The sequence below is a fragment of the Spermophilus citellus genome (genome assembly GCF_964194105.1).
Source record: "Spermophilus citellus genome assembly, chromosome: 19".
Taxonomy (NCBI): Eukaryota; Metazoa; Chordata; class Mammalia; order Rodentia; family Sciuridae; genus Spermophilus; species Spermophilus citellus.
Window position 1 is genome coordinate 16,786,331 of NC_138201.1, and position 14,216 is coordinate 16,800,546.

General features: G+C 42.3%; 1 protein-coding gene across 4 annotated transcripts in view; it reads right to left on the reverse strand.

Annotated features, from left to right (window-relative positions):
• Positions 1-14,216, reverse strand: part of VGLL4 (vestigial like family member 4) — a 135,589-nt gene that overhangs the window by 61,033 nt on the left and 60,340 nt on the right. Inside the window, exon 1 of one of the 4 annotated variants that reach the window (XM_081276209.1) lies at positions 4,614-5,221. The exons of the other annotated variants lie outside the window; for them this stretch is intronic. Coding sequence (XP_081132335.1) covers positions 4,614-4,695 — 82 coding nt within the window. The 5' untranslated portion in view covers positions 4,696-5,221. Of the gene's footprint in view, positions 1-4,613; positions 5,222-14,216 lie in introns of those variants that run through there. 4 annotated transcript variants of the gene reach the window in all.

Genomic DNA, 14,216 nt, shown 5'->3' on the forward strand with positions numbered 1-14,216 from the left:
GGCTGAGAAGTTCTGAACCTCCTCCCAAGATGGCAGGGATCTCTTTATATCTTTATGATTTTTTTTAAATTAAAAAAAAAATCTTCCCAGGGACAAATCTAAGCATCCTAGGAAGAGGAGGTGGTGGAGACAAAGAGAAGGGAAGGAGGAAGGAAGAGGAATCTGCCTTCCCCACAGAGCCAAAGGCAGGCTCCAAGAGATAAACAGGCAAGTGAAATGATCCTTCCAGAAGGGGGTGGAGGAACAGGGCGGGAGCTGGGAGGAAGGGGGTGTGCTCACACCTTCCCAGCAAACTGTAATTAGAAGGAGCACAAACTGGCCAGATGCTCAGAGGCCTTCCTGGGCTCACCTTACTTACTTACTTACTTGAGCTCCCTCCCAGATTCCTATTCTGTCCCCCCCCCCCCCCCCCGCACCCTCATTCCCGGTGAAACGCTGAAGTAAAATGAATTTGCACAGCAAAACACTTACAGATGTCCCCCGTGGAACACATCCCTCACCCCAGCTCAATAGGCAGGGCGCAAACTGCTCTGTGGCCTTTTCACCTTCCCAGTACTGACACTCCCAAGTTTCCTGATGCCTGTGGTGACACAAGTGACAATTGTCCTCTACAACAGTTCTAAAGCCCGAGGAACTCAAAATACCCAATTTATTCTTAACTTTCTCCCAATATAAATCACACCATTAAATTAAAAGGAGAGAACTCATCTACCAAATTACACACTAATGGCTCTTAACCCATAATTAAAGTATCACTCACAGCAGCTTAGCAGCCACGCCAACCATGAGCGCATTTATTAGGACCTGAGTTTTCAGCACCAAGTAATTATGTAAATGCAGCCGTCAGCCATCTTGAGAGAAGTTAAGGGTCCAACCTGCTCCCTGTTGTTGGCTGGGAGGCTCACCGGGCACTGGCATCTGCACAGGGCTTCCTCCTCTCAAGCCTAAGTTTCAGAGCAGCAGGGAGAGCAAACTCCGGCGAGGTTGGTCACCTACCATCATCATGACCTTTTCCTCCCCGAACATCCCAACAGCCTGGAACTTGGACCAACTACTGAGACCAGGTTCCACCAAGTGCTGCAAACTGCACCATGGAGGGTCCCTATGGATGCCCAGGCCCTAATGTCAAAGAGCTAAAAATTAAGGAGACAAGGCACACGATGACTTTGCACAGGCAGGAGGATATAAAAGAATCAGAACTCTCACATCCTCTGGGCTCTAACCTCAGTTGGATTCTTGCAACAAGCTTTCTGAATAAACCTGGGTGGACAAGAAACTCTGGGCCTCAGTTTCCTTGATGAAAACAGGCGAAGGTGTTAGATGATGTCTGAGGCCCTGCATAGCTCTGGGGTAATTAGATAATTAGAGAATACAAGGAAGTCTATCATTAAGTGCTAAATTACACAGCAGCACCTACAGCCGCCATTCGAGAGGCTGCACTGCTATTTAGTTTGTCTTGGAGGAGGGCATCATCCTAAACCACTTCCTGAAAGCCCAGGTGGGCACAGAGCAAGGGCCTAGGGATGAAGCATTCACCAAGACAGCACATCCTGCCCTCAAGAGGCGTGCAACCTTCTTCTGGAGTATTCTAAGGAGTTTAGAGGGGGAAATAAATGAGGACTCTTTGGCCTGTGATCCTCCTGTGAAGCCAGAGCAAAACCGGGCTTCCCATGGATATAAATGGAGCATTCAACAGGGTGGTGAAGGACAGACTGGTTAACTGTTGAGCACGGTAGTCATCAACCATGAGGTTTCCGACATGGGCATCAACACAAGCACAGCTCTGCTAATTTGCTTATCATTAGTGAAGGTAATTAGTAGATTCCAGAGTCAGCCACACTTTGTCTCTTCCTACCCTTTGCATATCTGCTTCTCCTCCTATCCCACTAGTCTCCCTCCCCAAACCTCAGTTGAGGCTATTTTTTCTCCTTTGCTCTCTTTTCACGTCTGCTTGCAGACTACTATGGTGAAAGGCAGGTGCCAGGGTGCAGTTACCAACCAAGGAGACCTTATCTCCACCGTTTGGAATGGGTATGATTGGGGTGCGACTTAGTGGCAGAGCATGTGCTCAGGATGCATGAGGCAGGCCCTGGGCTCCATCCCCAGCACCCCTGCCCCCCAAATCTAGAGTGGGTTCTAAAGGGAGATCCAGGAAGACCTTGTATGCTACAGAACGACTGCACAGAAGTTGCTAGAGAGTGAAGAAAGATGGCGAAGACACAGGGTTTATTTTGTGGAGCAGAGTTGTCGGATGCCACTAGGGAATATGATATAACCAACCTGGAAAATAAAAATAACCACCCACATCTTAATCTTTAAAGCTACAAGGTCAGAAAACGGATTTGTCCCTTACTCCTAAGAGGTACGAACCTTGCTTGTCTGAGCCCTAAATGAAGTCCAGTGTTGCCTACCGATTGTACAACTGTACGTTTCCTTTTCCAAATAGTTTCCCTGGAACGTTGGGGAACCGATTTGTTCAAAAGGAATATTCTCAGCATGCTGGACAGAAAAGCACAACAACTGTTCCAACTTTTCTTACCCAAAAAAAAAAAAAAAAAAATCCCACGTCTGATGGATGCCTGTCTTGCAAACACCCTTTACGGCGCTGACCAGATGTGTGCACTGTTTACATGGAGAAACCTCCAGGACATAAACAACTCACTCCAAACACCACTCAAATTTTGCTGTGCTTTTCTTCATTTCCTGTGTATTTATTTTGGTGTTAAAATAATGTTAACTTTCATAATAAGGAAAATAGAAGCAGATGTGTAAACCAAACAGACCACAGCCTGGTATCCCACATATCTGCCCAACTTTCAAAATCAAAGTTTCTGCCTTCCACATATCGAGGGAGATGGGAAGAAAACAAGCCACTTGCGAGTACGTGACATACCATGGGACCATAAATCAACCTGGAGGAGCTACCTTTAAGCTCTTCCTCAGTGCACCAACCAGAGACAGGAGGGAAAAAAAAAAATCAATCTGGTCTCAATTTCCTAGCCATCGTTATATCCCTCTCTTAGGCTGATCATCATGTTCTGTTTTGTTTTTAAAATATCCTATTACTTGTTGACAACAACAATACAACTGAAATTGCCTTGAAAGTTTTAACTTCTTGTTCACTGGGGGAGAAAGTTCTTAAATAAAGGAACAACAATACATTGCCTCCACAGGAAATGAGCCCCATCACTTGCTTCTGCCTTTGATGAGTTCAGAAGCAAGAGGGTACTGAGTGCAGCAGATTCAAAGAAAGCAACTCGGGAAGTGGCTGGAACTAGTAAAAATAGTAATAATAACAATTCCCTTGGAAAATCCTTTCTATATGAGATCCTTATCCATGGAGCTAAATAGAGAGATAAAAATGAATGAGGCGATTTCCCCCCTTGAAGGAGGATTAAGTTTTCAAACGATTAGGAAACAGACCTGTAATTTTTTTTTTATATGAAAAACACAAGTGAGCCAGTTCCCCTCCCGAGATTTGTCGCGGTTGTTCTGTTTTGTTTTCAGGAGAAAATGTTTGGTTGGCTGCAGGAGAAAACATGGAAACTGCCCCTGCTGAATCAGAAAGGAGCAGGCTCCCCAACACATACGTGGTGGTTACAACAAAAAAGACTTCCTGCCAAGCCGAGGCCCCCCAGAGACTCCTCTCCGGCCTCTCAAACCCAGGCCATTGCTGCTTTTTCAAATCGCACGTAGAGTGGGTTCCAAGAGCTTGAGAAATCGCTTTTCCTCTTCTAACACCAGAGACAGGGGAAGCACTATGAGGCGGCAAGGAACAACCCACAGTGAGTGCAAGGTAACCCACGAGGAGAATTTAGGAGGGGTTTGGTTGGTTTTTGTTTTGGGGGTTTTTTTTAACTTTTTTTTTTCATTTTGCTTTCTGGCTGGTGTGTTGTGTAATCACTTCCACAAGGGGCCCGAGAGACTGCAGAGGGGACATGCCTCAATGTCAGTGCTCTCTCTATCCGTGCAGTACAGGAAGTGGGAAGTCAGACAAAGGGCCAGCCTGTGCTCCCTGACATGGGTGCCCTTCCAGTCCCCCAAACTGCAGAGAAAAATTCTCCACCACTGGGGACAATCATCGCTCCTGGAAACAAAACCTCACTGTAACTTTTTGCCCCCAGCACCCATACCCCCACCCCGCACATGAAAATGCAAAACTTCCCTGGAATACAAACAGGAATACTGTAGATGGTGGTTACGTTTAAAAATAAATCGCAAGGCCCCTCCCCTTTTCCTTCCCCCCAAAACACCCAACAACTTTAACTTGTACTTGGGTCCTAGAAGTTTTTCCCCTAAAGAAAACACCAAGAGAAAAACCAAATAAATACATTAATTAAAATAAATTAAATGTAAAGCGTTACTCCGTTGCAAGCCTACAGTAAAGTTGTAACCATCTGCACCTCCCAGGCTCTGCTGGAACCCTCCCAACTAAGGCACAAACTCTGCATTGAAAGGGTACCTCATCAAGGCTGCCTCTCCAGCAATCCACAGTCCCAAGAAAAAAACAAAATGCTCAGAAGGCGATCGGAACCCCCAAAGGGAGGAACAGCCACGAGAAAAAGCCCAAGGACAGGAATTTCCAGAATAGAATTCTAGCATAAAATGTCTACCTTCGTAGCACAGAATGCCGATATTGTTGTTCATCTTGTCCAAGTACTGGTAGTTCAACAGGTCCATCTTCATAAATAGCATTTATCGGGATAGCAAAGAAAACCAGCTCTTTGCTTTCGGCCCCAAACAGAAAGTTTCAAAATTCAGTTGTTGGTGAGCAGCTCCTGGCTCTCTGCTGAAACTTCACAAAGACCGAGGCCCGGCCTCAGATGATCAAAACAAAGTATGTAAAAGTTAAAAACAAAAAACTCACACACACACACACACAAAAAAAAACAAACAAAAATCAGTCACACAAAACCCTTCAAGGGTTTATTGGTAGACGGTGTATGGACTGTATCCTCAACTGAGCATTACAAAAAGGTTTCGGAAGTCTTTACGAATCCGTCTTCGAGATTAAAAAAAGGAGTAAGAAAAGGAAAACACGAAGCACATTTCCTAGGACAAAGCCCCACTCACTGGCTTCCCTCACAGCCTGCTGCAAGTTGACTGCGCTGACATGCTGGCTATGCCTGGTATGACTCGTATGTAAACCAGCTTCCTGCCCGGGCAGGGGGGCCAGGGGGCGCCGAGCATGCTCACTGCGCCCGGGCGCCTCGGATGTCAGGAGTTTCTGCACAGCATCAGGCTCCAAGTGCAGCGAGGGTTTGAAGGAAGCCGAGAGGGAGAGGGCGGGAGGCTGAACAGAGGGGGCAGCAGAGTGGCTCTTGACAGGAAGCAGCCCGGCCCCTGCAAGACTGTGGGAGGAGAAAGAAAACCCAGCAAGTTTCTTTTTCAGGAGCTGAGTGCAGGATTTCAAAAAACAAAACAAAAAAACCCCACTCCTCCATGGAAGCAAACTTGCCTGGAATTGAACTTTGGTAGAGATTCGCTAAGTGTTTTTGCTGGGCTGTCTCTCTATGTAAGGTTTCTTGGCTCCTGAGACTGTTTTTATCATGTCCACTGACAGGTCAGTGGTCCGTTTCCATTTCAGATGTTATAGGACATGTCACTTCTTTCAGAATCCCAGTAAAGGACAAGGCACCTTTTCACTGCAGAGGAAACCAAAGCTCAGAAGGATATAAATAACTGGCCCACAGCCCCAGAAAGAGCCCATAGAACTACTTTCAGAGTTCTTCTTTCAGAGTTCTTTTTTCGCTAATAGAACAGTCTTCCCCGCAAGAAAGAAAGAAAGAAAGAGAAAGAAAGAAAGAAAGAAAGAAAGAAAGAAAGAAAGAAAGAAAGAAAGAAAGAAAGAAAGAAAGAAAACAGTGAAGGAGGGAAAGAGAGGCAGGTATAATGTTTAGGTAAACAAGAGTGAAATATCCAAAACCTAAACCCTATTGGAAATCATGGGGTGAGGGGTCATTTTCTTTGCACACAGCAAAGCCCTGTATTTGGAGGTTAGTGGCATTAATGTCACAGCATTCCTCCTTACTGAAAGGACATGAGGCTGAATTCTGTGTCTCCCGTGCCTAGCACAGCCAAAGAGGTGCCCAAAAGCTACGTACGTACTGAATGAGTGAATCATACGACCTTCAGAGTTTTCAGCACACCAATAGTACATCGGCAAAAGAGGAAAAAAAAAAGTTTTTCCTGTCTTTGAAAACTGCAGCCAGCTTTTGGCCCCACAAACAAACTAAAACCTTACCGTAGGAAATGTTTCTATACTGATACTATTGAATGCTATTTGATGATTTAGAAAATACCAAGGGTTATTCTCAACTGTAGAACAAGGTTCATACTGTTAAGATTTGAATAAATAATGTCAAGGCACTATACATTTTAAAGAATCCATCAATTGTTGCACTTGGGAAAACAGTTACAATTACTGCAAGTTATTCCAATCAAATCTTTGCAGGCTTATATGGTAATCAAGTTCTGTTACCATCACGGATGGAAGAGTAGTTACTGCGGTGATAACAGGTGAAGTAAGCAATCAAGATTCCATAATCTTCCATTTATAAGATTATGAATGTTACACTAGATAGTCTAGATACTGCATAAGCGAAATGGAAATATAAATATCTCACACATACACACACCAGCAAGCATTATGAAAATGCTTGACAATATTTGGTGGGGAGGGCTGGAAGAAAACCCTTTGTACCATTAACATACACAAGATTACTTTGCACTTACTATCTTCAGGCATCTGATGAAATTTCAACTGATGGTTTTGCAGTACTATTTACAGTGCTATGATGCTTTATGTAAGTTCTCAGCCAGGACACTTTATGTATCATTAGCATATCCCCTACAGGTGAAAGCAGACTGCACTTCAGGGTTAACAGAGAGCTTTTTAAAAAATCACAACACTAGGTGCACCCCAAACTAATCAGAGGGGGTGCGACCCAGAATCCACAGATTTTTAAAGAGTCTCCCATAATTCTTTCTTGTAAGCAACCATGTTGAGATCTGCTGTCTTCGTTTGGAAAGGAAGGGAACAAAAAACCCTGCCTTAAGATGTTTTATTCATTTATTTGAAGGAGTTAAAAAAAATAGTGATTTAGGCACATGACCCAAACAATACAGTTGTAAGGATGTGAGTAAAATATTTAGCAACTTCCCTTTAATGACTCAACATCACTTATAGCAGTTCTCAGCTGATGGGTGACAATCATTGGCAGGGACGATGTCCCACAGGCGTTCTTTGACTTGTGTCTAAAATCATCAATCATAAATCCTCAGCCTCCAGCCATGTCTTTCCCCCTCCTCTGGGATCTAGCATGGTGCCACTCAAGTCTGGCCACCAAAGGGTTCAAGAGCTGGTACTAGCTCCCAGAGATAGACACAGAAGCTGGAAATAAACACAAACTTATAGGAATTTCAAAGGAATTTCACAGGAATTTCTCTTAATCTTCATTAAAAAAAAAAAAAAAAAACTGAGGCCCAGTGTTTGACTGTGTACTTTTTCATCTTTCTAGTTGTTGAGTTTTGCTGCGTTTTACCAAGTATAAACTTAAGCACTGGTATTCTGAAATGTTGATATCCCAAATGCTCCCACACCTGAAGCTTTTCGAGCACCACTGGGAAATTCCACACATGAAACCTTATTTAATACACAAAATTATTTTAACAATGTATAAAAATTATCTCCAGGCTATGTGTATGAGTGCAGATATGAAACATGGATGAATTCTGTGTTTAGATTTGGGTCCCCTGCCCAGGGTACCTTATTATGTATATAGAATACTCCAAGATGGGGGAGAGGGTGGATGGGAAATCCAAAACACTGCTGGTTCCAGGCATTTGGATAAGGAGACTTGACCTGCATCTGTGTCCCCAGGAGCCCCTCGGATGCTGGGTGTGCAGTTCAAAGGGAAAGCACTACCCCAGATGAATGCAAGCAAACCCCAGTTTCCACAGAGAAGTCCTGGCAGAGGATGTCCTGAGGCCACAGTCAGTTGTGCACAACAATAAACACAGCTGGGGGGCCTTGTCCAGGCCTCTAACACCCCAGCTCCTCTCAACTTTCACCAGGTGCTTTGAACACCTTGAACAACCAATACTCTGCTTCTCAGTTCTATTTCCTCTCTCACATACAGCAAAGCTACCTGGGGACCTAGTCCACACAGCCAATGCTCCTGCCCTGCCCTGCGACACCCCCCCCCCCAGACCCCACAATCCCAGCTCCTCCCTTCCTGCCTGGTGCTTTCAGCCTAGTCTACACTTTCAGATCCAGGACCGGGCCTACTTCACCCCTCCAAGGCCATCCAGCAACAACAAGACTTTTTTTAATGCTTTAAAAAAAGCATTTTTTTAAAAAAAGCATTTTTTTAAATGCTTTAAGATTTTCAAAACTTCAATGATATGCTCAGATTGTCTGATTTGGAATAAGGAAACAAAAATTTTTCAAAAGAAAATACTGAAAAGTTTGAATATACAAACATTATGCTTTTGTATATTTAAAAGCACCTAAACCAAATAGAGGCAAAAATATGAAACATAAGAATGTATTTCTAACACATATTATGGTAGGTAAAGGATAACTGTTCATGGCATATAAAGAACATTTATAGAACATTTACGAATAGGCTAGGAATATAGCTCAGTGGTACAGCATTACCCTAGCATGCATAAAGCCCTGGATTCGATCCCTAGCACTACAAAAAACAAAACAAGAAATAAAACAAAGAGCATTTATCAATAGAAGGAAAAAAAGGGACACAGTTTCTAAAGAAGCATATACACAAATACTCAAAAGATTTTTGGAAAACTATTCAACCTTGTTACTAATATAAGAACTACACAAATTTTAAGAAATTAAGGATTTTCCATCTGATGAAATAACAAAGACTCCAGTGAAATTTTTGTTTACCACTAATGACACTGTAATCAGATAACAGCTTTCTATAAAGCAGTCAGGTATACACGCCCCACAATTTGTAGTGTGAAAAATGTTCACACCCCTTCCTTGCACTGAACTCTATTTCTGGAACTATCTAAAGAAAATAATTAGTCAAAAAGTTGCCTAATAAAGACAGCAGGAATATCATACCTCTATTCCCCACATCTTTCTCCCACCCTTTTTTGAGATGGAATCTCACTATGTTGCCCAGGCTGGCCTCAAGCAATCCTCCTGCCTTAGCCTTAGTAGAGAGATCTACCCCCACAGTACACGCAACATTATGCCTGGTCATTTTTTTTCTTTTTTGAATTGTTTGAGATAGAACCCAGGGTTTGAACATGCCCCCAGATTCATACTGCTATTTATAGTAGTGAAAACTTGTGAATGTGAAATCCTGTTAAGTCCAAAAATAAAAGAGTGCACTGAAACTGGTATATCAATGATATTATGCAGCCATCACAACTCTTTCGGAAACTTGTAATAACATGAAAACTGCTGTAACTAAGTATGTGATAGTAGCAATAAATTTGATAACAGAAAACAATAAAAATAGGATATTAAAATTAATATATACACTATACACCAATTTTACTTATATAAGTATATATGCATATGTAAAAATAAGTGTAAATTTAAAAGACTGAGAAGTACAGAAATATATTAACAGTGCTCATCTTTGGATGGTGGACAGTTTTTGAGTTGTATTTCTAATTTACTTATAAAGAGTACATTTCTTGGGACTGGGGCTGTAGCTCAGTGGTAGAGCACTCACCTAGCACATGTGAGACCCTGGATTTGTTCCTCAGCACTGCATAAAAATAAATACAGGTATTGTGTCCATCTACAACTTAAAAAAAAAATTTTAAATACATTTCTTATATAATGAAGAGGGGGGAGTTCTCCGCCTTTTTTTTTAATTTTTTTTTGAGAGAGAATTTTTTGATATTTATTTTTTAGTTTTCGGTGGACACAACATCTTTATTTTACTTTAATGTGGTGCTGAGGATCGAACCCAGCGCCCCGCGCATGCCAGGCGAGCGCGCTACCACTTGAGCCACATCCCCAGCCCCACTCTGCACTCTTCTTTGGTTTTGTTTTAAGAAAGCTGCACTATAAGAATATATCCCATGGTATCTCATGAAACCAGAAAGGAGACCAAGAGCACAGAAGGAAGGAGACTGAGAAGGAGAAAAGAGGAGAGGGGACAGGGAATGAAAGTGCCAGGGAATGTGCTATATCCACGTACGGACGCATCACAGTGAATCCTACATATGCAGTTATGAAAGTAATAACAGGAGGGGGTCAGGAGAGCAGGGCAGGCTGGGAGGAAGGAGAAGAGGGAGAGGAGAACGAGACGGATCAAATTATGTTATGTGTACATTCAAATATAGCATAATGAATCGTACAATCATATAATTATGATGCATAAATTTTTAAAAAATTGAAATTTTAAGAAATTTTTTAAAAAACCCATTCCCTGGGAATGTTAAGTCTGACAATACCCAGTTATGAAGACACTGAAAAATATAAATTACCCTACTGAGCTACTGGGCTCATCCCTAGATCCAACAGCTCTCCCTCCTCTTCCCAAGATTTTAAGTAAGCTATATAGCTAGTGATTTTTCCGGGGGGTGGGGGTACCGGGGATTGAACTCAGAAGTGCTCAAACTACTGAGCCACCTCCCCAGCCCAATTTTGTATTTTATTTAGAGACAGAGTCTCACTGAGTTGCTTAGCACCTCACTCCCGCCGAGGATAGAATTTGAGATCCTCCCATCTCGGCCTCCCATGCCGCTGGGATCACAGGCATGCACCAACAGTGACCTCCTTAGTTGGCGCTTTCATTTAAAGATTTATTTTCCCCCTCTCCTTATATATTCAATTAAAATCGTCCTAACCTGATATGTAAATAATAAAACAGGCCTTACCAAAAGAAGAAAATAAGTTTGAATATAGATTGATGTACAATCAGATGTGTAAAAAATGTCATGTTAAGGGCATCTTCAGAACCCAATGCAACATAAACTGTGGTGATGATGTTTGTAAAAACATTGATCAAGCATTTTTTTTTTTTTTCCTTTTCCCCCTCCTGCACTGCTGGGCAAGTGCTCTACCACCAAGTGACACCCCCAGCCTGGAACTTCCACTTTGAATCTCATTATCTTCATTATGGAGATAAGGTCACAAAGGACACTCAGAAAAGGGTTTTGTTTGCTTGTTTGGCTGTAGTACTGGGGATCAGCCTGGGGCTTCTGAAGCTCACTAACCTAAGCTGCACACTCAGCCCTAGAAAATGGTTTAAATTGAAACCTTGCAGTGAGTGGTAAGAAACAAGGCTTAAGAAACCAAACTCACCTTTCTTTTAAACATTGTTTAAAATCACATTCTTGAAAGATCTGGCTGAAAATCTTCTTCTCTAGGAAGGATTAATTTTCTCCATTCCAGTATATTTAAGGTCTATTCTATACTGAATTCTGAAACAAGACCATGAGACATTTTATGTTCCCCTACCCCACCCCACCCCACCGGTCTATCTAAAGACTGTTCTGCACATGGTAGGTCTTCAACAATTTAGCTGGTGAATTAAAGGAAACACAAACCAATTTCAAATGCCTCTGGTATCAATGATGTAACCTGATCTATCATGTCCTATATGTTATCCCACTTTCTTCCAAAGAAAAAAACAACTATATACATCATGAAATATCAATTACTTCTCCATCCTGGAATTGCTCAGACTGAACCACAAGGACAAATATGCAGTATTTTGTCAAATTTTTCACAAAAGCATATATTCAGCTATGTCCTAGGTTTGAGCATTTGTAAAATGGCATGACTTCAACTCCTATTAAGTAGCACTAGATCATGTGCTGTAAAGACTGGGATTCTTTTTTTTTTTTTTTAATATTTATGTTTTAGTTGTTGTTGAACACAATACCTTTATTTTATTTATTTTTATGTAGTGCTGAGGATCAAACCCAGGGCCTCACTCGTGCTAGACAAGTGCTCTACCGCTGAGCCACAACCCCAGCCCCAAGACTGGGATTTTAACACAAATTTATGCACTTTCTGAAAACTTAAAATGGTTCTTTAAAGGAAAGATTTAAACTTTCAGTGCAACACCACCCTCTAGAGGCAGATTTTAAATTGCACAATTTTGAAAAAGCAAACTGCACAATTTGAGCCATTCTCACTGATGTGCATTACATTTCAAACACAAAAGCCTCTTATTCAGTAAAAATGTAGTTTAACAGATTAACCCTTATTAAATTTTGCAAGACTTAAAAAATTACAAAGCCAATTCAATTGATATTAAATGACTGAATCAGAACTCTATTTAGATGAATTTCAGAGTTCAGTGGTAGAGTACTTGCCTAGCAAGCATGAGTCCACGGGTTTAATCCCCAGCAATGGAAGACAAAGATGAATTTAAGATATAATATTAGAAATCACAGTAGCAATGATTTTTAAATAAATCAGTGGAATTGAATGACATTAACAACTCCAGAAAAAAAAAATCTCTTGCAAAACACTATAATTTCTAATTTTATAACACTGCTTTTATACATTTAACAACAGAAATATTGTCCTGCAACCAAAAGATGATTCTTTTTTTTTAACATTTATTTATTTTTTTCTTAGTTCTCGGTGGACACAACATTTTCGTTTGTATGTGGTGCTGAGGATCGAATCCCGGCCGCACGCACGCTAGGCGAGCGCGCTACCGCTTGAGCCACATCCCCAGCCCCAAAAGATGATTCTTTTAGTGATACGCATTTCCACAATTTAGTGTCACTAAATTCCAAAGAAAACTTTCCAGTATAATATCATTCTGATATTCTGGCAAATGATAATTATCCATAGATGTGATCCTTCAAGATAGACTAAAAATGGGAGCTGGCGTTGTGGCTCAGTGATAGAGTGCTTGCCTCACATGTGAGGCACTAGGTTCGATTCTCAGCACTGATTATAAATAAATGAATAAAATAAAGGTCCATCAACAACTAAAAAAAAAAAAATTTTTTTAATTGATTAAAAACTAAGATGGACATGGTGGTGCACACCTCTAATCCCAGCAATTCAGGATGCTGAGGCAAAAGGATCCCAAGTTCAAGGCCAGCATCAGCAATTTAGGGAGGCCCGAAGCAACTTAGTTAGACCCTGTCTCAAAATAAAAAGAGCTGGTGATGTGACTCAGGGTTCAATTCCCAGTACCAAAAAAAAAAAAAAAAAAAAAAAACTGGATTGAACTCAGGGGCACTCAACCACTGAGCCACATCCCCTATTTTTTATTTTATTTAGAGACAGAGTCTCCCTGGAGTTGCTTAGCGCCTCCCTTTTGCTGAGGTTGGCTTCCAACTCATAATCCTCCTGCCTTGGTTTCTGGGATCACAGGCATGTGCCACCTGCCTGGTAGAAAATGTCTTAAATATCTAACATTGGAAGGGCTAAGGTCACTGCTAGTCCCAGTGTGTGACCCATTCAACATCTTCACTGAACAGCTCAATTTGCCTAAATCCATTTGTGGGACTTTTCGATTTCCAGAACCACCCAAGAGGTTTCCTTCCTAAGCTACCGAGGGAGGTCCAGTCCCCATATCGGCAGCATGACTTAGCAAATCTGCCTCAGGGCCCAGTGGGACCCAGACAGGTGAACTTTGAATGCACACCAGGGAAATAACTACGTGTGTGTGTGTGTGTGTGTGTGTGTGTGTGTGTGAGAGAGAGAGAGAGAGAGAGAGAGAGAGAGAGAGAGAGAGAGAGAAAGAAGTTTGAAAATAGTTCCTCAGTCATTTTCACAAGCCCCTGTCCCACGGGGGGGTGACTGCTGAGCTGGATTTGGCAGAGCTGGCTGCAAGCTGTGTCTTGCTGAGGCATTACTCCTGGGCGGGCCTAGGGGGAGCCATGAGCCAACCTAACAGCAGCTTCACACCCTGCTCACTGGGGAGGGTGAGCAGAGTGGTTTAGATTTCAACTCATCCGGTCTTCCTTCACAAGGGCCAAGGAACCCTTCCCAGTCCCCTTCTAGGCCTGTCTTCTTGAACCCGCTGGGAGGCTGGAAGAAGACTGGAAACTGATAAATTGATAATACTCCTGGGCAGCCACCTAGGCAGTGTGCAAAGCAGGAATTCCCCCTCACCCCCCTTGATGAGGGGGTGCAGCGAGCAGGGATCCTGGGAATGAGCAATCCCCAGAGGAGCATTTCCAGTTTGTACACCAGGTTGAGGCCCGTGATGGTGACTTTTCAGTGGCATTCTCACTGCACTGGGAAG